The sequence below is a fragment of the Scatophagus argus genome, chromosome 2, assembly GCF_020382885.2.
Source record: "Scatophagus argus isolate fScaArg1 chromosome 2, fScaArg1.pri, whole genome shotgun sequence".
Lineage (NCBI taxonomy): Eukaryota > Metazoa > Chordata > Actinopteri > Scatophagidae > Scatophagus > Scatophagus argus.
The window spans coordinates 8,662,682-8,690,507 of NC_058494.1; the positions used below are offsets into that span (position 1 = coordinate 8,662,682).

The 27,826-nt window shown below is 41.2% G+C and overlaps 1 protein-coding gene across 1 annotated transcript; it reads left to right on the top strand.

Moving 5' to 3' along the window:
• The first annotated feature begins 390 nt into the window (after positions 1 to 390).
• Positions 391 to 27,826, top strand: gnav1 (guanine nucleotide binding protein (G protein) alpha v1). Its single transcript, XM_046406032.1, has 9 exons — positions 391 to 1,075; positions 1,404 to 1,495; positions 8,620 to 8,712; positions 9,332 to 9,492; positions 11,515 to 11,643; positions 22,171 to 22,300; positions 22,414 to 22,485; positions 24,231 to 24,318; positions 26,466 to 27,826. Exons 1-9 carry the CDS (start codon positions 949 to 951, stop codon positions 26,654 to 26,656), a joined length of 1,083 nt encoding a protein of 360 aa, XP_046261988.1. The 5' UTR covers positions 391 to 948; the 3' UTR covers positions 26,657 to 27,826.

Genomic DNA, 27,826 nt, shown 5'->3' on the forward strand with positions numbered 1-27,826 from the left:
TGAGGATTATCTTAGTCGCCACAGGATTAGATAAGGAAAACAACACAAAAAAAAACAGAAAGTTGTTAATTTTATTTATTTATTTTAAACCTTTTCTCTGATTAGGGCTTTTTTCTTGTGAAATACTCTCTCCTCCTCAGGCATGTAAATGAGTAAAATCTCAGAAGAAATAAGTCGTAGGTTGAATAACTTTTTTTTGCAACTTGTTTTGTGCCATAAAACCTCGCCAGGACTGTGCGGGTGTGTTGCAGGACAAGTTCAAACATTATGACTCTCTTTAGTATGTGGTTGTGGTGACAACACTTACTGTAACACACACACACACATGGCGTAACCTGAGCGGCTCTAAACAGGCACAATAACTGAAAACACCTACGTGGGGCCGGCGGCTTCAATCTACATTTTACAACCTGAGCATGTAATCAGAAGACGCGATAGCGATGTGATGGGTGGTTTTGGGAGCGCGCACAGGTGAAACACACGGAATGACGCACTCAGCAGTTTTGTCCCCGGCACGTCACTTCCCAGGGAAGTCCAACAACTTTTCCATCGGGGCAGCAGGCTGCAGTGGGAGGAGGCACGTTTAGGATTATGTGGGGTCTTTGCCAAGGCGGTAGAACAGAGTTTGAATCGCTGTGGCGCACGGTGACTTAATAGTTTGGTGTTTCCACCCCTGAAAAGTTACCTTCTTTTCTCGATTTGCCACTTGGAGCGATGCGTAAAATCAGCCTTGCCCGGACGGTTTGACCCACACAAACGGCGAGTTTGAAGGCTGTTGTTTTGGAGATGGCCTGAAGTTGCTTTTGCCTAGAGACCTTTCTGCTTAGTAACCCTGCAATTTGCGGAGTGGCTGGAGAGCTCGGATCATGCAGCTTATATAGAACAGCTGGAGTTGATCCCAGTCTGGACTCCCTGCTTTTGTTGTTGGGGAGGAGATGAGTGCTCGGGATGGGACTGTGCCTCGGTACCGAAACCACAGAGGAGAAGAAGGCGAGGATACACAGCGCCAAAATCGACAGAGACCTGTACGAGTATGCCAAACGGGAGATGAACGTGGTTAAGATACTCCTGCTCGGTGAGACTGACATGCTGACATGAACTCACCTCAAAGGCATCAGATAGAAGACTGTTTTCTTGTTGAGTTTCTTTACCTGCGTCTCTAACTGGATACTTTCCAGTGGATGACACGATAAAAGTCCTCATGAAGCTCCCCATGCAGACTGGAAAGATTACCATAGATTTTGGTTGATCCAGACTGCTACAGCTTAATCAAAACCATTGCAGATACGATGATAAAACCTCAACGCAGATTAATAGATGCTGAAGTTTAAGATGAAATGAAGATGAAATCTAATGCATGTTTTTAAAGACCCAGTTTAATCAGCATTTACAACCTCCCCCAGGTGCAGCAGAGAGCGGGAAAAGTACTTTGGTTAAACAGATGAAGATCATCCACAGTAACGGATTCAACAAGCAAGAGCTCACCACCTTCAAGGTTGGAAACACACACACACTCACACACAGACTACAGGCTGATTCACCCTGCCTGATGTTTTTTTTTTTTTTTTTAATCAGATAACAGCCTATTGACATACAGAGAGCTTGATGTTATGGTTTCCAGCACAGGTGACTGTGATAACAATCGCATGTGTGCAGAGGTCAGTTTATGCTGTAGGCACGACAAAAATGAGAGCTAGATGACATTAGGGATGGGGCAGCAGTGATGGACATGAGATGGAAAATGAGCCAATGCTCAGTTCCTGTGCGGGGCTGAGATTTCTCATGATACCCGGGGTCAGATCCAAGTTGGTATGCAGTGGTTTGGCTCACATCTGCTCTTTCTCCTGTGTGTGTGTGTTGTGAGCGACTGAAAGCCAAATTCCTCTGTTGTATTAGGGGTTGAGATGGGGTGGGGAGAATGGAAATGGTTCAAAACGCACGCACACACACACACACACACACACGCAGGCACCAGATACTGAAGGCTTATCTTCTTCCTCATCTCTCTCCTTTAACCTCTTCCCATATTTTTGCTCTCCTTTTGTCTTCCCTTTGCTATTCTGTGTCTTTTCCTCTTTTTCTCTCCCCTCTGTTATTTACATAATGCGTATGCAGTGACAGAAAACGGATTTCTCCGTCCTCACCGTGCCTCATATACCTGCTCTAAAATTACAGCCTTGTCAGGGCAAACTTCATAGATGATCATGGCATCATCAGGCTTATACCAGCAAAAAAAGATCGGCTACTCGTCTTTTTCAGGCTGAGTTTGAATGCACATAAACGCAACTCAGACTTCCTGAAGCACAATATAACACAGAAAACTCCAACTGAAACTACTAGACTTCATAATGGACCAAAAATGACTTGCCATTATTTGTAGGGGAGCTATATTTACACACAGGCTTGGTGTGTGTTCCCATCTTATTTGCCACAGAAAATATACATATCCTGAAAATATGCAAAATTCTGTCAAAGTATGTCAAAATATTGGCACTTGTTCATTGGCTAGAATCATACACTCTCTCCCCGATATGACACACTGTATGAAGGTCCCAGTTGTTTGTACAGGCAGCTGGAATGTTTGAATGCATTCCTAGATATTCCAGATGCCTCAGCTCCCTCTCTGTGCTGCTCTCCCCTTCTGCTGCCTCTTGTGACTTCACAACAGTCACCTTATCTCCAGTTCACTCCTGTCAACACAAGCATCATGTGAGATGCAAGAGAGAGAACCCATGAGAAGGTCAGTTAACCTTTTACCAGTTTGAGCACAGGCGGATATCAAAACCTTGTGGACATTTTTTGGTACCAAATGAAATATGTAACAAGAGCCACAGATTGCCCTTAAACGTCCAGTCTGATTCTCAGTCACATTAACTTTTTAATTTTAACTGTGTTAGCCTGTATTCTGTCTAGCCAAAGCCTGTTGTTCGTCTGCTAGTGTTCTGAAAACATGTAACGTTTGTGAATTTTTTTTTTTGTTAAATAGAAGGTAATGGCAGACAAGCTCAAATTAAGTTATCAAAAAAGAGTACTGTGTTGATATCAGTACTGAAACTCGTGTACTATGTTGCCATGAGTCCACCGCTATGGTAGCAGCTCTGTGAGACTGCACTAAACTGAAAATAAATGCTAAATGTTGAGCAGTTGCTAACAAGCAGCTATGATTCTACTAGTGGCTGACTGGCTTTTAACTTTTGACTTTTGCATTTATGCTTTAAAATGCTTTGTTTGTTTGTGAAGATTATCTTGCTGAACACAATGTGTACCAAACACCATAAATCAATCTCAATCCTCAGACGACGCTAGAGGAAAAATGAGGGGATCGCCAAGATCATCACGCTGGTAGGATGCATCCTTTGGGGACCGCAAATTTCACAGTAATTCAATAGTTGTTGAGAAATTTCAGTCTGCACCAAAGTGGTCGACCAGCTTGCTGACGCACCACAAAGTCTGGGTTGCTACACGTTTTGCTTGGTACTTAAAAGTCACAGAGTGATACAGAAAGAAGAATGAAACAAATATTGTATAAAATAAATATTGTAATGTGTATTGTTCAATTGTAATTTCCTGTTTTATCTATGCACAACAGATTTCAGAAGCTTTTTTTTTTATGTTGCATTTGTGCAACTATGGAATCAGTATACAAAGATATTTTACATGTGCAAGCCTGCAGACAACACATGTTTAATGTCAGCAGTTCAATATCTTTTGTTCTCTCTCCTGTCAGTTGGGTTTGCTTTTGTTCTCAGGCAACGCCTTTGTTTTCACGTGGAAAAAAAGACACTAACCCACAAACCTGCCCTGCCCTTCCCTTCCCTGACCCTCTCCAGCCTCTCAAACACACACACACACACACACACGCAGTGTCACAAACAACATATGACCTCATGGTTGTTGTTTTTTTTTTTTGGGTTTTTTTTTTAAATCGGTCTTGTGTGTGCACTTTTGTTGCTATCCCTGACACCCAGCCTGTTATCTTCAACAAGTGTCCGTGTGTCCACCGGTGCAGTGGTAAATGTCTCTTCCCTGCCTTGGACTGAACAGGTTATCCTCTGCTCCCAGCTATCCCTTCGTTCAGATTTCCCCTGAATGCACAGTGAGGGTTTTACTCTGTCTGGCTCTTTGTAGCCCTGCCAGGCAGGTTTGTATTGCATTAGGACCATGACAGGACAGTGTCTTTGAGAGGAATAAGGGCAGGAGAGGTAGGAAGGGGGGCTCCTCTTTGTCTCATCCCTCCTTTATTTGCAGCCTGAGGCCATGGTGTTGTTTTTACTGCAGATAGGCAGATTTTTGTCTTCACCCTCTTCCAGTACACACAACTCTGTGTCAACAAAAGTAATGCTTTGTTTCTGTGTGTTCGTGCACATGCTGACCTGGCAATGGATAACATTTATGAGCTGAATTTTTAATTTTCAGCCTTGAAGCCTTTTTGTAAATTCAGACGTCTGTGTGAGTATTGTCTCATGTCGCAAAATACAACAAATGTGGGAGCTGTCTCACTTGGAAGAGCTCTGAGTTTTTTGGTTCGTGAAATCAGTAGAAGTTTAAACTTACAAACAAACACATACTTAGTTATACATTATTAGCAGAGCAGTCTGTGGTTAATGATTAAATATGAGGCCACCACCAGTTCAGCCACATTCTTCAACATAAGACAACTTAGTTTTCTGTGTTTGGGGAGCTGATCCAAACAGCAAGCTGACAAGAACAATAGTTCAGTGTATCCCAATGGACTTAGAGATTACTCTGTTGCAGTGGGAGCTGTAATATCTCCACTGGCACACAGTGCAGCACAATGCTTTAAACAGTGGTGGCAGTTGGAGTATTAATACCCATCAGGCAACAATGGCTAGAAATGTGTGTGAGATTTGTCTGTTGGACTGTGAAAACATAGTGTCTTTTTACCATATACTTTTTCGGAGAAGTGAGGTGTAGCTAGTGGTGGATTCGGATTACCATACAATGACACACCTGTGGCCCCAGGCCTGTGTGTGGGGGTGGGTGTGTGCAGGCATGCACTGGATGGTGAAAAATTAAAAAATCGCAGTGTTTTTCAAGGGTCTTGAAACTCCACTTAGTTACAAGAGCTAGAACAAGCTCTTCTGGTAGAAATAATACTAAATGTGTATTTAGAGAAATGGCTACAAGTGTCATGCCATGGCCTGTCTCCCTCCGCCCTCTGTTCCCCAACCTTTACTGTCAACACCAACCTAAAGTAAACCTTGAGTCAGTGAGGGAGGAACTTGGGAAACAATTGATAGGAAGACAAAGGTGGAGGGAGGGAAGGACAGATGAGTGAACCAAGGGAAGACAGAGATGAAAGTACAACAGTTGGATCAGATATGAGATGAGCAGTAATTAAAAGTAATTCATTTGTTGTAAATCCGGGGGGTTAGCAGAAATGGCAGCACAGTTGACTACAGTTTAATAAATCCAATAAATGTGCTTTTGCTGTGCTTCTAAAGCCAAATTTTTGCTGAGATTGTCAAATTACCATGTATTATATTGATTTTGAAGGTGCCTTGTGGAGTTTTCTTGTAATCAAACAAAGGTTCTGTTTGCATCCAGTGTTTCTCAACAAAATGCCTTGTGTGTATCCTTACAATCTAATGAGTACATGCTGCGTGTATTTCCTTTCTTATAATCCATGGCAAAGAATTTAGACATTTTTGGCAGAGCGGCATGGCCCTAGGTTGGTTGGACAGTCCACCACTTTGATCCAGACTGAAAGTCAGTATGCCAACAACTCTCAGAGAGATAGGGATTCATGTTCACCAGATGGTAGATCCTGTCGACCACCAACAGGTTGTCTTTGCTTTCAGTGAAATATCTCAGTCACTTTGGATGGATTACTTTGTTTAGTGCATGCTACCATGCTAAACTAAGACGGTGAACAAGGTAAACATAACCATCTCACATCTGCCTGTTAGCCATGCTGATGGTAGCGTTTAGCTCAAAGCACTGCTTTGTCATAGTCTTTTAGTCTTCTTAAACGCTGTCTTACTTATCATCATACTCTTTTATACTTGAAAGCCTGAGACTGAAACTGCATACTATCAGACTGATAACAACTTGACCTAATTTTCAGTCTGTTTTGAGTTTGAAAATGGACATTGGTGTGACAAATAAATGTTTTTTTTCCCGTGTAGTCGGCTGTCATAATGAATAATGACTGATGCCTCATAACAAACCTTTTTCTGCCATCCTTAACTCAGTATGACCAGTCCCAGTGGGGTAGTGTATAACAACCTCCACAATGTGTTTCATGATGTTGACCAGTAAGAGTACAAACTGCTCTGCCGTGCATACATGTTGACATGGCGACGTGAAAGTCACACGTCATATAGACAAAAGCATGGGGGCACACGACCATCACTCCAACAGGGAATTTAACAACATTATATTAAATGTACTAACATTAATATGGAGTTGGTCCCCCCTTTGCAGCTATAACAGCTTCCACTCTTCTGTGAAGGCTTTCCACAAGATTTTGAAGTGTTTCTTTGGGACTTTTTGCCCATTAATGCAGTAGAGCATTTGTGAGTTCAGGCACTGATATTGGACCAAGAGGCCTGGCTCACAGTCTCTGTTCCAGTTCATCCCAAAGGTGTTGGATGGGGTTGAGGTCAGGACTCTGTGTGGCCTTCCCCAAACTGTTGCCACAAAGTTGGAAGCATAGCATTGTCCAAAATGTCTTGGTATGCTGAAGCATTAAGATTTCCCTTCACTGGAAGTCAGGGGCTGAGCCCAGTCCCTGAAAGACACCCCCATCCCACACTTGAATTCAATAGTAAAGAGTTGTGTCCCATTTTGTCTATATAGTGTATGATGTTGTTGGTTCTGCGAGGTGGAAATGTGAAACAGGGTTGTTGTTTCATTTTTGTTTTTGTAAGGCTTTTCTAAAAACATCAAAGTCAGTATCACAGATAAACATGGTGTAGTCTGAACCTGGTATTAATCCTCCATTGTTCACTACACCAAAGAGGACTTCATTACACAGTGTGTAGGTTTACACGTTTTATACATGAAACATGTAAAGATGTCTTGAGGTTTGAGATATACATCATCAACTGCCTGGCTCATAAAACCTGTACCATAACAGTTAAGTATCCAGTTTGTTGTTTCAGAATCAGAATTCCTTTATTTATCCCTGAAGGGAAATTCTTATTTTTAATTTTTTAAGACTGTAAGAATGTGTTATTATGAAATTGCATATCTGAGCAGATGACGGTTATGATGAGTCTCACAATAACACTATAACTAACTATCTGATCGAGGCAGGCATACTCCAGCAACTCCTGTGTTCTGCACAGTAAAATTACTGCTTTTGTTAATGGAGTCTGGTTGCGATTGCCAAGTTCCCTGGCAATCCTGGCAACCCTGGCAAGGCCCTCAGTCTTCTTTGTTGTGCTGTCATTCTGATTCCACCTCCTCTAAGCTGATATCATGTCAATTTCAAATCTTTTTTTCAAGTCAATGATTTGGCTCCATACAGGGGAAGATTCCTGAAGCTTATTTCTGACACAAGTCAATGCAGCGCTCTCGTCAAAGGTTCTTCTGAAAGAGACTAATTTGACTCTATTGTCATCATGCAGCAGTCCACCCAGCTCTCACTGCACACGTTTCACCAGGAGATCAACGCATCTCAGTCTGGACACTGGCGCACACACACATGCACGCACATACACGCACACACACACACACACACACACACACACACACACACAGAAGAGCAACCAGACTGTGATAGAATCGTGATGGAATGTGAAGCTTATCTTTGGCGTTAGAGTGATGGAGAGTACATCACACACACATACACACTTGACACTTCTCTGCAGGAGTCGCTCTGCTCATCATTTAAGTGTCAATTTTTGCAAGCACTAAAAGAGAGTTATGAGTTAGATTTATGTGAGTGGCACAGTATACTTTCACTCTCTTACAATAGGGTTGATAGCTGGTCCATGGGGTGTGAGAGATGCAAACACATTATATATATATATATATATATATATATATATACAGAATTGGTGGGCTGTTCAAAGCCAGAAATTTTATTATTAAAAATAATTTGAGGTCGCGCAGTGGAATTTCTCCTTTGGTTAATTTTAAAACTTCACCCCATGTTAATTTCTGCATGACAACAACCATAAAAGCTTAAGCAAAGGGGTAATAGATAGACCTCAGGTATCTTAAAACAGCAATAAACAATATTTCGAAATTAAAAATGGATCAGAATAGTACATAATGTGAAAGAGATCACTTACACTGATGAAACCACGGAGTATTATCACCTGACTGCAGTTCAGCAGAGCAGCAGCAGTTCAGCTCTACGCTTAAGTGAGTGAGTGATATCAGTCTTCTCATCCAGCTTGATAAAAGTTAAATAAAAAATAAAAAAAACAAATAAATAAATAAAAGTGAGACTATTCCTTTAATGTTCTTTTCAGTTTAAAAGGTTGGGAATCTTCTGAAAACATGTTGGTTTTCTTTTCCTCACTGTACAGTTCATTTTCACATTTTTGATGTAATGTGACAATCCAGACATTTGTTTAAATCTTTTGGTTTTGTCCTGTTGCCAGAGCTGTTCATGAACTTGACCTGTGAACTTGATCTTTGCAGCCTGCAGTGCTGGATAACCTCCTGACCTCTATGAAGTTTGTCCTCCATGGCATGGGTGTCCTCCGGATCAACCTGGCTAACAGCAGGAACAAGGTAGTCTGTCTGCAGGTCTCCATGTCAGCCTGTCTTTCTGTTTTTCATTTCTTTCAGACTCGTCCTCTTTCTTCCCCATCTTTTTATTTCCTATTCTTCTTCAGTTTAGAGGAGCAGAGATTTAGGCTTCTGGTTTTCCTGCACTGCAGCCAGATCTCCACTAGAGAGCAGCATCTGAGCACTGGAGCCACATGTCCTGCATCTGATCACACGAAAAACAGCAGTTTGTTTTCCATAGACAGAACAGAAAATTAGTCATTAGGTGGGTGGTTTGATCATTAGGTTCGATTTGATTTAAACTTTATTGAACTTTATCAAAGTTATCAAAGCTCGTTCACTATCCACCCACTCTGCACTTCCTGCTGGGAGATTATGACAAGTATTTCCTCTATTAAATGCCACCAGGGTGTGTTTGTGTGTGTGTGTGCGCATGTTACTGCGTGTGTTATGAGCATATTCATTTATTTGTGCATCTATACTGATTACCAAGTCTGGAGAGCAGAGACAGACTCCAACATTTTCTTTCATTTAGACACACATCCTTTTTTCCATCTGACCTCTGCTCCTCCCTGACCAGCCGCCCGTCCATCCATATTTCTGTCTGTGTATTTTCCTGCAGGTCCACGCCCATTCTGTCCTGTCGTGTGGGCGGTGCTTTGACGAAGAACAGGTGCTCTTTCCCTTCCTTTGCCACGCCCTGTTCTGTCTGTGGGCCGACCAGGGGGTGAGGGCCGCCGCGGCCCGGGGATACGAGTACGAGCTCAATGACTCTGCGCTGTAGTGAGTACTCTTCCAGCACACACTCATGCTGTGCTGAGGACATGCAGGGGTCTAATTAGCTGGACTCAGCAGCTGATGCTCAGCCGTGTGCTTGCTGTCATTGGCTATCAGAGTCTGGAGAGTGGGAAGGAAAGAGGGAGGGAGACAAACCTGGGTAAACTAATTGCATTTACCTCCACAGCTGTTATATGCATCCATACAGCAACCTGAAAATACAAGCGTGTGTTTGTTTTGTATTGGTTGACATGACACAAAAAATTGCTCAAACTCAGAGGTATAAATAAATGTGATCACAGAGAGAAGTTTAAACATCTGAATGCTTAAGAGAAAGTCAAACGTATGCAGGCACAATAATGAACATGAAACAAGTGTGGAGGGGGGTGGCGTGTGTGATGCAGAAGTAAGACAGAGCTGAGACCCACCAGGAGGCCGTCTGTTCTCATCCTCCACCCTAGTGAGAGGCCTCGGCTCTGGGGTTATCTACACCGACAGCCCCCCCCGGTTCCCACTGAGAGCCAGCGCACATCACAATCACACACACACACACACACACACACTTCTTCTTCTATACTTGTGAGGACTCCTATTGATACAAGGCATTTTCCAGAGGGAAGATGCCAGTGTCACTAAAAAGAGGTCAGATCCAGCAGTCACAGAGCGACACCGTCATTCATTTGAAGTTGTGTTTGTGGACAGTTAGAAAATATAAGTCAAATATTCACTGTGTTTTAGCTCTGTTTTGGGGCTCTACCAACTCCTGAGGGAAATATTTGCCCCTCTTGCTCCTAAATGCTCTTCTAAATTAACCAGCTGGTTGTGTCTGTCAGCGGTGTCTGTGCAATAGTGGATTCACTACAAGCGATCCCTTTCACATTGTCGCCCGATAGGTTGATTTTATAAAAATAAGTTATAGCCCAATCAAATCTTACCCCTTAAAGCTTTAAGCTTTCATTTATTTTAAAAATGAAAGGACTGGATGTACTTGATGATGAACTCCCAACCACATAGTTTCGTTCAGTGAAAAAGTTCAGAAAAAGTCACTGTACACCACCTGCTTGGCACCAAGCAGCAGGCAGACTCATTTAACACCTAGCTGGTTAACATAGTGAAGCATTTGACTACTAAGAGGAGTGAAACATTCCCCTGAGGAGACGGTGGAGTCCAAAGTAGAGCTAAAAGGAGAATGTATATTTTGCTTATTCCTCAGGTAGCCACACAAAATGAATGCTAATGTAGCTCAGTATCTGCTGGAAGTGTAAATAGGTAACTATTGATAAAACATCTGCCTTATCAGCTTTATGTGGTGATAACATTCATCTGACAGATTCTTCTGCTGCCATCAATAATCAGTTAACTCAGTCTTTTTTAAAAAATTAAGGACTCACTACAAAAATCACCCCTTTCTCTAAAACTCAGAGAGGTCCTCACAAAGGCAGAAGTACAAAACACACACTCGCATGTTGTCTGCACTGAGCAGCGTCCACCGGGCAGTGTGGTTTATAAGCAGCAGGATGTTTGTCGCTGTCCAAGAACCTGATTCAGGATGACTAGCTGAGAATGTCACAGTCAGTTCAGGTAGCTGGAAACATCACAGTCTGTGTGTCTGTGTGTGTGTGTGTGTGTGTGTGTGTGTGTGATTGGAAAAAGATCACAAGTGCACACACATGATACAGTTGATTACACTAGCTGTGTTTATAGCTGATCTGTCTTTGAAAGCTTAGCCCCAGTGTGTGATTATGGTAAAGCACAGTGTGAATATTCATCATGATGAGCTGTTGCGCCCCCTGGGGCTCCAGCCTTATCACTGCACACCTTACTCACCACCTGACTGCTAACACTGGCATGACACACATGTACACACACATACACACAATGTACAAGTGTACAACCAATACAGGACTTTGTTCTCTTTTGATCTCAAGTTTGTCTGCAGGTTACTAATCCCCCCGTTTCTCCCCTGCCTTTTACCTTTTTGTACCCTTTTTCTCTTTCTCTCCCTTCCTCCTTTTCCTCATTTTGAAGTTTCTTTGAGAACATGACCCGCATCACTTCTCCAGATTACGTACCCACAGAGACAGATGTTCTGCGAGTACGACTGAGGACGACAGGCGTGATAGAGACCCAGTTCAAAGTCAACCACCTCATTTTCAGGTAGAGACCTTTCACTTGTCTTTTCATAAAGATGCTATACTGCAGTTTAAGGGTGCTTATGACCACCAACTCCGTCAGAGCTGCACTCGACTTCTCCACGAGCGCCTGTCATACCAACTGACTTCACATCTTTAGTCGTGACACTCTTATCTCTATCCGCAGCCATGTGATAGGAACGAGATGTGAGACTGAGATTTGGCGACTTCATTCAATACATCAACGCGGCAGCTCTCAGTTGGCTTTACACTCATCTACTGACTGCACACACACACATTGAAAAGCAGCAGTGGCTCAGTCTTATCAGTGGAAACGCAGAGGGCAGGTATCTGAGCCCAGGAGGCTGATGTCAGATGACCATATTCATCTCTGATCAATGAGCTGGTGTCACATAATACCAACTTTTTTATCATCCTCGGGTGGCCAAACTCATTTCCTGAAGGAGCTGATGGTCATGACAGGGCGATAGATATTAATGAATTAGATGTCTCTATAACGGAACATGATGCTGTTCAAACCAACATCAAGACAAAGCCAACACTGAAAAAACAGTAACTATTAATGATGCTGATGATTTTGATAAATATTGACAACTTGAAAAAACAAAATGGCCACAATGGTTCAAATACATCCATTTTTAAAATGCTGTCTTATGCATAAGAATATATGACAAAAATACATTCTTAAACTGGAAATGACATAATTTTCTGAAGAAAATTGACATGTGCTTGCTAAGTATTTGCTTAGGCTGTTTTAACTAGTTAAAATGCTGAAACAGGTCAAAATACAGGTATTGAAATACGTTGAAAGAATTGAAATAGAGAAGAGAAAGTCAGAAGTCATTTCCTGGGAACGGTGGATGTAAAATTTCATGACAATCCATTGCATATTTCAGTCTGGACCAAGATGGTGGACTGGCAGACAGATCATCATCTCCACCCCTACAGTCATACTCCTAGCATGACTATAAAAATTAAATTAGAAAGCCAAAAAACAAACAATCAAAAATGGGGTGGACATTAGTGTGAACAGCAGATTAATTTCTCACAAGTCGTGGATATCACAATTCCAAATGATAATCTCATGACAAATAGACCAGTCAAAGAAAAATATAAAGTTGTTTCTTTCTTTTCCAGAAATGGTAAAAGCTGAGTTTAGCTGTGGTCCATAGGAGTGCCTGTCGAGAGGTCAGAGTGTGGACTCATAATGAGAGCATGTGGATTGTGTGAGGTTTTGGTTTTATTGGAAAGGTAATGGGCCATCGAGGGTTAACAGCTATACATGCAGTACAACACACATTTCTGTGAGAGTGTGTGTGTCTGTGTCTCTTAGTGTCGGTCTCCAGTGTATCTATCATATCAAGAAAATCACATTACTTTCTTCCTCTTTCTTAGTAATGTCTACCTGAGGAGCACCTGTCTTCTCATCCTACCACAACAACAACAACCTGTCCTTCATCCGTGCTCAATGTTACATCTCACATGGAATTATAATAATAAAACATAATTACCTCAGCTTTTCATAAGATTTCTGTTTAGCATATAAACATTGTAGAGGGAGTCAGTTTGTCAGAAGATGACTTCAGCCTGGGGCATTTGTGTCACATCTAAATAATTCTCATGCATCTCTGGATGCTGCTGATTTATGTGTGTATTTTGCATTTAATAGCATGCACACATTTCACTTACAGAGGAAGTATTTCACACCAGGAAAAGTTTCACTAGAAAAGAAACACTTTGATCATAATCGTATCTTTAGTCCCGTGCAGATAAATGCTGCTTTTTCCTCACGGTCTTACTGCTGGCAGCACAGTTGGCTCACTCTGAAAGTACTAGTTGTTTTTTGCTGTTTTAAATTTGTGGGTTTATTTATTTTTTAACCTTGGCTGACATTGTGATGGTGACGTCACCACAAGGTGACTGTGTCAGATTGGGGGTGGCAGAGTCCCAGGTGGTGCTGCAGGACAGAGCCAGCCTCCCCTCCCTCACACACCCTCGCTCTTATCTGCCTGAATTCTTGAGCAGATAAATAATTAGTATAGTTAATTGACACGCAGCACTCTGTGTGTGTGTGTGTGTGTGTGTGAAGGTTCATGTCTGCAACTTGAAGAGATCAAGCCCTTGGGGCTGATGAAGAGCTTAACATAAATTTATGTAATTATTTCAAACTTGACAACAAAAAGGCTATTAAAAGGATTTGGAGAAGTAAAGAGTTTGTGTTTGTCAGAGAAAGATGGCAGGTATACAGCGTGAGTTTTTTTCTGTTCAGGTATAGAAAGTATGTCCTTTTACTAATAAATTAACATATTATTTCCTTAATTATAAGTAGAGGCACTTTTCAGCATTTGAATGATATAAGTGTTTATTCAGCAGAGGTTTGGAAAAGACTGCAGAGTTGATATTGAAATGAAGATTTCAATTTGAGGCTGCACTTGTCGCTAACACAACATGAAACTGTCTCCCCCACTTCAATGACTGTCTCCATCTTGTTGGTCGGTACTCAAGATTTCTCATCTGAGCCAGCATCTGCGCCCTACACTCCAAATTTTATTATTTAAGAATTGTTTTATGTGACCCTGACAGTTTTTAAATGATTCAGTATATGCCTTATATATTGCAGGATGTCTTTGCTCTGTTGAATCTGCGAATGTCAAGTCACAAATTGAAGTGAGTTTAAAAAAAATGCAGAAGTTAGTAGTAGATTTGGTTAGCATGCATTTTGTAGCATTTATCCCAAACGTTCCCAGGTCAGTTCAGCTGGGACTCTTGTTGCATGTCATTGACTGTCCCTCACAATGAAGTAATATTTAATTGAAAGACATTCCTGTGTCTCTTATAATGTGTACCAAATAACAAAATTACATAGTTCTTCTTAAGGAAACTCCATTGGAAATTAATAAAAAATTAGGGCACTGTAAAATAGATAAGTGGGGAACCCCAGTGGGTTTTTGAAGGGGGTTTGTGAAACAAATAAATCTGAGGAATCTGTTATATACAGGCTAAATATTAAGACATTAATGATGTACAAGACCTTAACAATGTCTAACATCAGATTGCTTCTGCCCTCTTGTCTACACCACTAATGCTACTGCTGCTTCTGCAAACTGCGGGCATGTCTCCCGCCATCTACTGTATCAGATACACTTATTAAGGCTTAAGTACCTCATCCAGCCCCACTTTTGAAAACCCAAACTATCTCTTAAAGTTCCTTCTGTTCATCAAAGATACTCTGAATAATGAATGTGACCAAATGTTCACGATTTGCATAATTAACATTAAATACCATCTACGGACAAGCGTGATGGTCCCACACAGTCTGACAGAGTGAGATTGGTCTCGAGTTTCATCTGCCTCAATGCTGTTGCATAAAAGAGAGGACTGCAGCTTTCCCAACACCCCCCTCACCTGCATTCAGAGATGGAGGATAAGAAAGAAATGTAACTGCAACCACATTCTCTGGAAATGAAAATGGTATTCAAACACACACATCCAGTGTTCCTCTGCTAGTTAAAACTGCTCACAAGGCCAGTGGTCAAAATAGCTGGCAATTAGCTGTCGCAAACTGCATTTGGTCGGGTAGATTTCTGAATACACCCAAAGTTCAGAATTTCTATTTGTGTATGAACTAAAAAAATGGGATAGATGTAAATTAGTGAGCTTTAAAGATGATCATTTTAACTTGCCCCTGGCTTCCAGTGTAAACTAAGCTAATTACCTGTGGGCTTTAGCCTGCCACTTAACAGGCATTACAGTGATATCAACCTTCTCATCTAAGGTTTGGAAAGACAACATATGTCTAATTCCCAAAATATTAAGTATATTTTATATTTTCTAAAGCATTTCTCTTTCTTTTTCTACCCTTCAGTATGTCTTCTTCTTTAGCCTGCATCATACAATCCCCACTAATGTGTGGGTCTCACTTAGGAAGGACTAAAACTGTAATTGTAAGCACATGTTCATAGGTGCTGTGCTCCTGTTACCTCCATGAAAAAATATTATTTTGTCAGTTTTGATCATTTTCATTTTTTCAAAAAGGAGCAAATCCAGTTCAGTTCTACACACAGACAAAACATCTGACAGAAATTAGTGACAGTCCGGATGTCATTATCTCGTTATTTAAACACTTAATCCATGGTGTAAGGAATGACAGTCTTCATAAGCTGTCAGTTTTCCTTGTCTGGGTGTGTGTGTGTGTGTGTAAGAGCATACAGTCTGACAGCTTTACACAGCTTAGTTTGCATACAGACATCCTGTTTGACCTCTGACCCCTCAGTGTAATGAGGACCTGGGTCTTTTCTTGCATCATTAACTTCAGCTGCTCTGATAATTATAATTACAACACTGCAGATGAGGGTGAACATTATGGAGCAAGAATTGTCAGGTGTGGATGGAGGAGAGGAGGAAAAGATGATGTAAAATGAAGAAGAGGTTTGCACTTTGTATAGAGTGAAGTGAGTTTAATCGGTTTTCGTTTAGAGAATGATGAAATACACAGTATATGCACCATGGACAGAGCGCATGTTCAGTCCTCTCTTCAGCACAAAGAGCTGTCAGGAACAAAACTATTTCAAAAACATCAGCTTTTAAAGAGAATTAAGTCATTGTCCTAAACTAGCTATTTGGTAATTGTAATTTAAATCAAGAATGTTTATGAATTTTCATAAATAGAATCAATCAATCAATCAATCAACCCTTTTTTTTTGTCAAATTCATCAAATATCTCCTCACTGTCTGCTAGCTGTCTGTCCTCAGTGTGCACTGACATTAACATCTTGTTTGTACGCAGCCCTTGTTCTATAAATGGAACAAAAAGGGGCGACCCAAACAAAACTTTTCCAGCCAGTCACCAACAGGGGTTGTTTGTGCTTGTACACGGGACCCAGTGCCACTCAGGACTCAAGTGGAGTTCTGGTCATAAGCCTCAAGTCTGAGTACAAACAAAAATCGCTGCAATTTTAGTCAAAATTTAATTGCAACTGATTTTTAGCTCAGCAGTGTGGCTCTAAAAGAATGACAATGTTTGTGTTGGTCTGTCACGTGGTTCAGATTGAAATATCTCAACAATTATTTGATGTTTGCTATGAAATTTTATACATTTATGTTCCCCACAAGATGAAATGTAATTATTTCGGTCAACCTTTACTTTTCCCCTGATGGCAAAAGCATGATCACCTTTAGATTTAAACCTCGACTTTAGAACAGTCAGAAGATCAATGCCTGAGAATCTAAGGCTGCCAACTGGCTCGTGTGAGGTCAGCATTTCTGTTGTGTTGTTTGAGGCCAAACTCAGACGAGCGTTAGAGGTGATCAATAAAATCTTTACATCAAAACTTAACGGGCAGCCTACAGTTGGAGAATCTAGGATTGATGTCAATGTGATGTCATCTGTTGAAGCCTGTAAGAAGCCTCATTGCTGCATCCTGAACTAGTTGGAGAAGTGACCTTTGTTTTATTGCAGAAAAGAGGGAGTTACAGAAGTCCAGTCTAGAGAAAAGGAGTGCATGAATGACTTTTTCCAGGTCAGAGTGTGACAGTATTGATTAAACTTGGGTGATCAGGCTTATTTAAATAACACAGAATTGGACAATTTTTGGTTTGAAGCTTTGATCTGTAACAAATATTCCTCTCAGATTTCTGGCAGCAGGCTTTAAAATCTGGTTAATAGAAAAAGAACTAACTCTGCGCTCAGTTAGACTGGTTGGTGTTTGCATACCAAACAGTATGATTTTTGTTTTTGAATTATTGTATTGGACAAAACTTTGTGCTGTGCAACAGTTGACATCACTGGGACAATCTAAAACAGTAGCTAGGCTTTTAGGGTCACATCCACATGGCAATGGAAAGATTCATGGTGATTCTGAATGGTTCTCTGTGTGTGTGTGTGCATGCAGAAATGGTGTGTACGTGTATGTGTGTGTGTAGAAAGGCCCAACCAGGGACAGGAGTTGTGAATTAGCATTAGCTATAAACTCTTGTGCAACGCATCAGCTGCAATGCTTTTTTTTGTAACTATGTTTGATTGCACTTGTCCCTTTTCAATAAAAAATAAATAAATTTGACCAGGCAGGAGCATATAGAGCATGTACATGTGAATAATAAAACTAAAATAGAGCCTTGCGATACACCACAGGTAATGTGAGTTGTATAAGAGAATTACCTGTGGTGAATGAGTATGTGTTGTTTAGGTAACAATAAAAAACAATTACAGTTGTGCTCATAAGTTTACATACCCTGGCAGAATTTATGATTTCTTGGCCATTTTTCAAAGAATATGAATGATAAAACAAAAATGTTTCTTTCACTCATGGTTAGTGGTAGAGTGAAGCCATTTATTATCAAACAACCATGTTTACTCTTTTTAAATCATAATGACAACAGAAACTCCCCAAATGACCCCAATCAAAAGTTTACATACCCCAGTTCCTAATACCGTGCATTGCCCCCTTTAACATCAATGACAGCTTGAAGTCTTTTGTGGTAGTTGTGGATGAGGCTCTTCATTTTCTCAGATGGTAACGCTGCCCATTCTTCTTTGCAAAAAGCCTCCAGTTCCTGTAAATTCTTGTGCTGTCTTCCATGAACTACACGTTTGAGATCTCCCCAGAGTGGCTCAGTGAGGTGAGGTGAGGAGACTGAGAACCTTCACTTTATTCTGCTGTAGCCAATGACAGGTCAGCTTGGTCTTGTGTTTTGGATCGTTGTCACGTTGGAATGTCCAAGTACGTCCCATGCGCAGCTTCCGGGCTGATGAGTGCAAATTTTCCTCCAATATTTTCTGATAACAGGCTGTGTTCATCTTGCTATCAATTTTGACCAAGTTTCCTGTGCCTTTGTAGCTCACACATCCCCAAAACATCAGCGATCCACCTCTGTGTTTCACAGTAGGACTGGTATACCTTTCATCATCGGCCTTGTTGACTCCTCTCTAAATGTAACGTTTATAGTTGTGGCCCAAAAGTTCAATTTTGGTCTCATCTCTCCAAATGACTTTGTTCCAGAAGTTTTGAGGCTTGTCTCTGTGCTGTTTGACGTATTGTAAGCGGGATGCTTTGTGGCATTTGCATAGTAATGGCTTTCTCCTGGCGACCATGCAGCCCATTTTTCTTCAAGTGCATCCTTATTGTGCATCTTGAAACAGCCACACCACTATTTTTTTTCAGAGCATCCTATATTTCAGGTGGTTGTGGCCGAAAGTTTTGTTGGTCTGTCTGACCGTGGTTTGGTTTCAACAAAATCCCTCATTTTCTGCTTCTTAGTTGGAGTTGAACACTGCTGATTGGCATTCTCAGTTCCTTGGATATTTTTTTATATCCCTTTCCTGTTTTGTACAGTTCAATTACCTTTTCCCACAGATCCTTTGACTAATTCCTTTGCTTTCCCCATGATTCAGACTCCAGAAACGTCAGTGCAGCACTGGACGAAAGATGCAAGGGTCTGTCAGGAGCCCAAAAACTCACTGACCTTTTATGCACACACACTGATTACAAGCAGACAGATCACAGGTGAGGAAGGTTACCTTTAGTAGCCATTCAAACCCGTTTGTGTCAACTTGTGTGTATGTTCTCAGGCCAAAATCTCCAGGGTATGTAAACTTTTGATCGGGGTCATTTGGGGAGTTTCTGTTGTCATTATTATTTAAAAAGAGTAAACAGTTGTTTGGCAATGAATGGCTTCACCCAACCACTAATCACGAGTGAAGGTTTTTCTCTTATCATTCATATTCTCTGAAAAATGGCCAAGAAATCACAAAATCACAAATTCTGCCAGGGTATGTAAACTTGTGAGCACAAATGTATGTGCAGTGTTGATGCAACCCAGGTTTGGAAATGGTCAGTTAACTGTTTAGTTAAACGTTCACTGAGTCTAGGTAGAGCCTCATAGAGCTGTTAGCATGGCTGCAGAGTCTTAGTCTTGGTGAGTTTTGCCCTCATATTTGTCATTTGAGTCTGACTCAAACTCTAATGCACACCTCTGCCTTCCTCTGAAATAAATAACTTGTACACTTCACTGTATTTTTTATCACTTGCTCAGTTTTGATCATGTCTGACCTTTCTGGCTCGTTTGAAGACAGGTTGCTGGATGCAGGACTTGACTGAATATGACATGAAAGCTAGCAGCACGAGAGGGTTGTCGGTGTGTATGTGTGTGTCCACTTGCAAAGCAGGCAATATTCTTATTACTGAGTGTGTGTTATTAGGGTGGTCACTGTGCACAAGTGCATATCTTTGTGTAATGGGGTATCAGCTTCACTGACAAATCCTTCAGTTTGCTCAGAAAATCTTCATTGTAAATCTCATCTCATCTTCACGTCGTGCGGCCTTCCCTGTTTGTTTCCCCGTAGGGTGCGTCTGTGTTTCCACATGTTCATTTCCACTCTCAGTAAGGAGGTGCATTAACTCAATGGACGCTCAAATGGAAGGTGCGAGATGGCACATCTGCCTTAGAAAATGAGTGAAATGGGGCAACACTGATCTGTATCTCTCTCTTGGTGTGTCTCTCTGCTCTTATTCCTGTTGTGTTTTTCTCTCTTGTCCTTTTGTAGAACGTTGACCTTTACGCTCTTTGTGTTGCCGTGTTGTGATTGTCTCGGGGAGAATGTTGTGATTGTCTTGATGAAAATTGAAAAAGGGGAGACACACTCCTCTTTTTGTTTGTGTGCGTGAGTGTAAATCCCATATTTTAGGAATATCTGACCTTATCCAAAACTAAGACAATCTGTCATTGATCAGAGTTGTCCTTCAGTGCTACAGTAGGCTCCGCCATCAGTATGCAAGGTCATGAACACACATAAAGCACATCCTTACACTTTACTACTGGAAATTGAATCCTGATAAAGGACATGTCACTCACAATGAGATTTCATTTCACATAGTTGTGCACAAACTCACATGTGCGCGCACACAGACACGCACACACATAACTTGAATACAGTGCTGTCTTCACTCTCACTCAACAGATTTTTAATTTTTTTTTTTTTTTGGGTAAGATCACACAGGCAATGATGTCTTTTACAATTTTATGTCAAACGGCAGGGATTTGCATTGAAATGTGTAATATGTAGTATTATGTACAATATGTTACTGATGTCCTCAAAAGTTTGGCAGAAAAGAAAATCTCTCTGCTATCCTGTTAAGAGTAAGAAGATCACAAATTATAATATATAACAGCATATGAACAAAATGCCTTGTTTAGAATCTGAACAGTGACTTCTTCTCAGAGGTATGAGAGTGTGTGTGTGTGTGTGTGTGTGTGTGTGTGTGTCAGTGGGTGGGGTGTGTTTGCTCTCTCTTGATGGCCTCTGATTGGAGTGTGCTGGACTGCTAAATCAGGAACACCTGGGTCCAGAATCACACTGTGCGACTCTTATTCCTCCACACGTGTACAGCTATTGATGCTGCTTGCCTTTGGATTTCTTCTCAGTCATAGTTATTTTTTTTTGTTTATCTAGTTCACATTAGATTGTTGAAGTTTAAGGTGAATTTTTCTACTTAACGCTGTGGCGAATGTCCCCAGAGGAAGATTGTACTGTTGATTGTAAAGGCTCATTCTCAGCTCGTCTGTGTTTGACAATCCCTCCTTTAACAGTATTTTTCATCCTAATTAGTGTGTGCAAATGCTGTCTGTAAATGCAAATTTTACATTTCCCATCGTACCCAGCAGCAGATACAATATCCTGTTTACACATACACATACAGTACATGTATACCATATGCAAAACTCTTGTCACACACAGTAAACAGGTCAGTTATCAAATGATGCTGCAATCTAGTAACAACCACAAGCTTAAATGCTTCTTTTCTTAGTTCTTATTTTTCCGTTTTTCTTTCAATAACATTATACCAGAATAAAGTAACACACAATCGTAATTGTGTCGCAGTTTTTCTACCCATCAGTGGGAGAGATATCCTCCCTCAGACCCCTTAAATGTGTCAGTCGGCGCCCACGCCTTATCAAACACCTCCTCCCTCCTCAAATCTTCAGTCTAATCTTCTCCAGTGGCCCGTCTGACTCAGCCACATCTTAACTGAAGGCCGAGCTTTGGGCTGCCATAACTGCAAAATGAGTGTTCTAGCCAATGCAATAGCTAGTTACACCATCCTTTTGTCAAAGCCAGAGCCCAGAGCAGCGTCACTCGTAGTCCCCAGAAGGGCCACAGGGGGGTCGGGCTACAATCGCTCGTCAAATGCTTTTGATTAAAAATCAGATACAGAAGTCGAGAATGAAAAGAGATCGGGGCGTGTCCAGAATTGTGGTGTAAGGGTGCCACCATTTTTGTCTGACACTCACTTCTAATAATTATTGCTAATAATTATTATAGCATTGCAGACATTGCCATGCTATGAGATGGACTCCGCTCTTTTACATCCTGGTCTAACATTAATTATTATTTCAAGTGCATGACGTTGTGGTATGTCTGCAAATGTAGATGTAGATCTCCCTGCTTGTCTTTTTGTTGTTTTAGGTGTTTTCTATTTCTCTTTTCTGTTTATATTTTTTGTTAAATTTGTTCCCTCCATCTCCCTGTGTGCAGGATGTACGATGTTGGTGGCCAGAGAACTGAGCGGAGGAAGTGGATTGGTTGCTTTGAGGATGTCAGGGCGGTGCTGTTCGTGGTGTCGCTCAGCGGTTACGACATGACCCTGGTGGAGGACCCCTCCATGGTACAGCCTGCACTCACTCCCTCCATCTCAATTCTTCGTGCTCTCACGTCAAAGCAACTGGATGCCACTTGTTAAGTCTCACCTAATCAGATGATGTTGTCTTCTCTCTGCAGAATCGTCTTCAAGAGAGCATGAAGCTCTTCTCTGCCATATGCAACAACGTTTTCTTCCGCAGCACCTCCATGGTGAGAAATTCACCCATTTCCTCCACCTCAGCAGGGACGATGCAGTCAAACAAACGAGAACATCTTTAAGACTATGCTGTTTCATGGTAGTCTTGGTAACACAGGTGTCAGAATTTTGTTATGAAAGTGCAACAGTCTGTATGTACAAAAGGAGTGAGACTCTAATTCTGATCTCCTTCATGGCCCGTTCAAGCCTCACTCGCCTGTTGCAAACCGCTGCTGTGGGTGGAAAGTGGAAACTTCTGCTGTAGCTCAATTATCCACCACTCATCATGAGATGTGGATGAGAGGCCAGTGGCCGTAGCTTTATTTAAAAAAAATCGTGAGACAGAAAGGTGGAGACAATAGGCTCTCACAGAAGAGGGTGGGAACTGCAGTTCAGTTTGACAGTTGAGCTGGTGGATGGAGCACATGAATGAGTGGAGGAGACACATGCAAAATCTCTTTGTAGCCCTCCATTTGTTCTCGTGACACCATGAGACAAGAATAACACTGATGTGTTTTCTAAATGCTGTTTCCACACAAACAGGGCTCAGCCTCAGCCTTTTGTCTCAGAGTCTTCTGTCACTCGTAATTAAACGGCGAGTTGTAATTAGGGTGCGCTTTAGCGAGGTGACATTTTCCCCTCTGTGTTTTTCCATTCCTGTATCCGGTAAATGATCACATTAAAACAAGCGTGTGATGAGCCCGTTCAATTTATTCCACTTAACTAATATTTAAAGCCTACTTAAAATACGCTGCATGTCGACGCAACCGTCAAACACTGTTACCTCTTTTGCAGAAGCCTTTTACTGGGAATTCTGTTTCCGACAAGCCTGCATAGACAGAAAACCCTGATCTCTAACCACACGCAGGCATTTGCCGAAGGTTTACAAAGGAAACCAGTGTTTCTGTTTCGATATGCCGTTATCCAGAGAATCATAAAGAAAGTTATTTATTTAAGTTATTTAAAGCTTCATTAGATCCAAATGGGCAGTTAAACGTCTGTGTGTGACGTGTTTTATGTGCCTGTGTGTTAGCATGGCTAACAGGCTCATTAAATAAAAGTGTTTAATGATACTTTTTTGTACGTGGGAGGAAAATTTGTAACCTCCACCTCAATTAACTCTTCACTGTGGCTGCTCAGTGGTAATTAGACACCTAGGTGTTGCTCTGTATCCTGTTCATTGAAAATCTGCTCAACCTCTTCCCTCCCTGGTTATTATTAGAGGCTTTTTCTCTGCGCGTTTATCTTTTTTTTGTGATCAAAACGGGCCGGAAAAGAAAGAACTTGTCCGTAGTTTTAATTGGTTGACTACAAAGCTAAAAGTACTTGTGACAGGTGGTGGCAGCTGAGCACAAGTTGAGTTTAGAGGCGGTAAGACATAACACAGTAAAGACAGAGATATATGAGCATATGAGCCGAGCTTGCCGAGCGCCTGCACTGGAGACTACACGAGTGATCGATTGCACACTGATGAGTGAAGCAAAGTCAATGATCCATCATCACCCATGCTGGTATGAACACCGCTATTGATTTTCACATTTTGTGTATGTGTGAATATAATATTTGAATTTGATTTATTTGTTTCATCGTGGGGTTCGTTATTGCAGCACAACAGGTGAGATTCATCAAATAAATGTTTTATTTTTCCTCATGATCTTTGAGATTGATTTTTCTTTTCCACTGGAGAGGAAGCCTTTTGACTCGTGATGAGCTTCTCGTGCTCTCAGCTGATTGTGTGTGTGTGTGTGTTTTATTGCAGATTTTATTCATGAACAAGATAGACCTTTTTCAAGACAAGATTTTACGCTCGGGGCGACATCTGCGGTTATACCTGCCAGAGTTTAAAGGTAGGCCTGATGGTGGCTAATTGTGCCCTTTTTTTTAATCCCCTGCACATATACGACATCCAAGACACCAAATACACCACTGCAGAGGTCAAACAATCTCCAGATGTTCACATGTAAAATTGTACTCAGTGTCCACTGTAAAATCTAATGATCAGTATGACAATACAGCAGCTCAGCCACAAATTGTACTTTTCTGAAGATAAAAATCACTTATTGTTATTGAGGCTGTGGTGTTAAACTGGACTGTAGTCAGAGGTGTTTCAGATGTTTCACCGATTAAACACTCTTCAGTACAGTGCAGTTCAGTTCAACACCACCACTAACTAGGAACTCAGTAGTGAACATGTAGTTAACTTAACACGCTGTAGAAAGTTTCAACAAAATTTGAACATTGTAATGTTTTTAAGAGTAGAATCTGTGGCAGAAATCGCACAGGTGCACCGAATAAAGTGGCCAGTGAGAGGATGTTGCCCACAAAGAACTTTGGCCTTTTTTTTAATTGTATTTCTTTAGTATTGTATTGTACCTGAACATGCACGCAAAGATTCTTTTAGTACAACTGTGTCACATATGGCTCAACACTTGAGCTGTTTTTCATGATGCAGTTGGTCTGTAATCCACAAACCATCTTTCTTGTATGTAAGTAACAGTTTGCACACAACATGAATATTACACCGCAACCTGCCTTGAAAAGTAAATTAATTAAACAAAGCAAAGTTTTCACCCCACAAATCCTGGGATGTCCATACAAAATGTACCAGTTAATGATGGATTGTCATGAATAAAATATTAAGCTAAAATTTATTGGTGGTTTGTTAAATTTAAGGAAGACATTTCTATCAGCCATAAAAACCCAATTTTATGAAAAGTATGAACATGCACATTTATAAATACAAAGACTGACAGATAAGCTCTCACACACACACACACACACACACACACACACGCACGCAGTGACTGTGTTATTTTGGTGAGATTTCTGTGTCCGCTCCCCTCAGCATTTTGCTCCCCACGTCTCAGTGGGCTCAACAGGGGCTGTGTCCTCTCTGCTCTCATGCAAATGTCAATATAAATGTTAAAACACTCGGGATTGGGGTCTGCCAGCAGAGCAGGCGTCCCTTTCACACTGACCTCAGATGTGATGACTTGACTCCCAAACCACACACCTACAGTATTAACCCTCCACCAACATCAGCCCGTCATGTTCCCACTGTGTTCATTTGAATGCACATGAAACTCAACATTTTAGACCACTGTTAGTTATGTAAAGGTTCAGAAGCTGGATGTTCAAACCGTTTATCTGTTAATTTAAGCTTTCTATTTCTACTTCTCTGCTTGAGTACATTTACTGAATACAGGTTCTGTGATTCATCAGGGCCGCTGAGGTGTTGGCTCAGGTTCCAACAAAGAGGGATTTCCTCTCAAAAGTCTCACATGGCTTCATTTTAATAACTGTTCAAATTGTTCAATAGTTTACATAAACAAAAACAAAAAAAAAAACAAAGACAACAGATTTCTGGAACAGACCTCTCTTGACCCCCTAGATTTATCCTGTGACCGTTTGGATGGGCCTGATCCTGAAGCTGGGAACCACTGAACTCAACTGCATATAAAGTAGTTAAAACTTGCTCCACCTCAACCACTTACATCAGTCAAATGTTTCTCACTTTGTCCCAGCTGTAATAAATATCTGATGTCATGTATACAATCCCAGTTTCAAAAAAGTTGGAGAAAATGTGTAAAATATAAATAAAAATAAAATACAATCACTTGCAAACATACTGTGTTTACCAGCAACAGCTTTACGAAGTGTTCCTGAAGCCTCGTTTATACAATCGTGCGCTTTTCTTTTCGTCTTGTCAGGACATTTGATTCATTGATTGCTGTCAGGATGTTCAAGGGATTGAAAATGATCACAATCTGGTTTATTTGTTTTACAGTTTCCCAGCTTTTCTGGAATCAGAGTGGTAATCATATATCAGTCACAGGAGATGTTTTACTGCAGAAACAGTACTATTACTGTGATACTGAAGTTTTCCCCCTGGTGTAGTGCCCTGGGTTGGATTCCCATTATTTTTCACTTTTCTGTTTAAAGAAGCCAGATGTTTCATTGTGGAGTCTGACACCCCTCTTCATCTCCCCTCCAGGTGCAGACTGCGATGTGGATTCAGCCGCCCGCTTCATCGCCGCCACCTTCGTCTCGCTCAATGCCACGCCCAGCAAACTCATCTACCATCACTTCACGACAGCGACCGACACCTCCAACATCCAGGTCGTCTTCCAGGTGGTTATGGACACGATAATCAAAGAGAACCTGGAAGCCGTGTCGCTCCTTTAACTGGCAATGAAGGTGCGACACTTCACGGGACAGTTGAGCACATTTTAAAAGACAGAAGAGAATATGAAGATCATCTGTTCCAAAGATCATATTGTCTCTGGATGCTTTTTTTTTTTTTTGCAACCGTTGCATTTCATCTTCTGTGATGTTTGATTTCATGTACAGTAGTTTAGAAAAACTGCTTGACAAAACATTGAAGAAGAAGGGCCGCTTGGTCAGTCATTTGTTGTGGGGTTGAGCCCTAAAAATGTTGATTTTGAAACCTTGTGTTGTTAGTAAGGTGCATTTATATTTTAGTACTGTACTATAGTCAGACTGTGTATGATGATGTGACTGTCTTTGATACACATGCCTTTTATTTGCCCCTCTCTTGCTGTGTGTGGGCAGGACACAGAAGGCGTGAGGATTTACTGTTTGTCCGTTACTCTCTTGGTGCGGAGTTCACTCATGCATACCACCGTGTGTTTTCCGCTCATCCATCACTGTGTCTCTGCTGTGCACATCCTGTGCGTCACACCCTCCTAATGAGGCGGCGATCGCTGTAAAAGCTCCCCAGTTTGTGTTTACTCATAATGAGCTGAAGTCACACACTCGCGTTCATTTTAATCAGTTCCTTTGCTCGTTCCCCTGACTTACCTTTCAGCATAATGCAGAAATTAATATTAGAAATAGGGAGGAGCGTATATAAAGAAACATCCCTGAAGCTTCCAACTTGTGTTCAATTTCCTTCTTTCTACCTCTAATGATTATTGTTCCAATATATGACAAACACATTCATTTAACCTGATTTGTTGACCAGGATGATGCATCCTATATGTGATTTGTGTGGCATGAAGTCCTGGCTCTGACTGTTCTGACGGCTCCCCTGAGCGAGTGATTGTGTTATCACAGCAGCTCCTCTCTGACTCCAGTAATAAACAGGACATAGTAATGACTGATACGCTCTGATAGAGATACTAAAAATGGAAAAAGAAAAAAAAAACACCCCCAAGTGCCTTATAAAGAACTGGTCTTGCTGTAGTATAATTTAAATGCTTTGCACATATGAAATATCGCTGTATTTTTCACTTTGTATGTCATACGCTGTACTCTTATACATCATGTTGTCAGACTGTTATTGTTTATACCTTCTTTGTGTTGTACTGAAACCGCAATACAAAGTAAATGAGA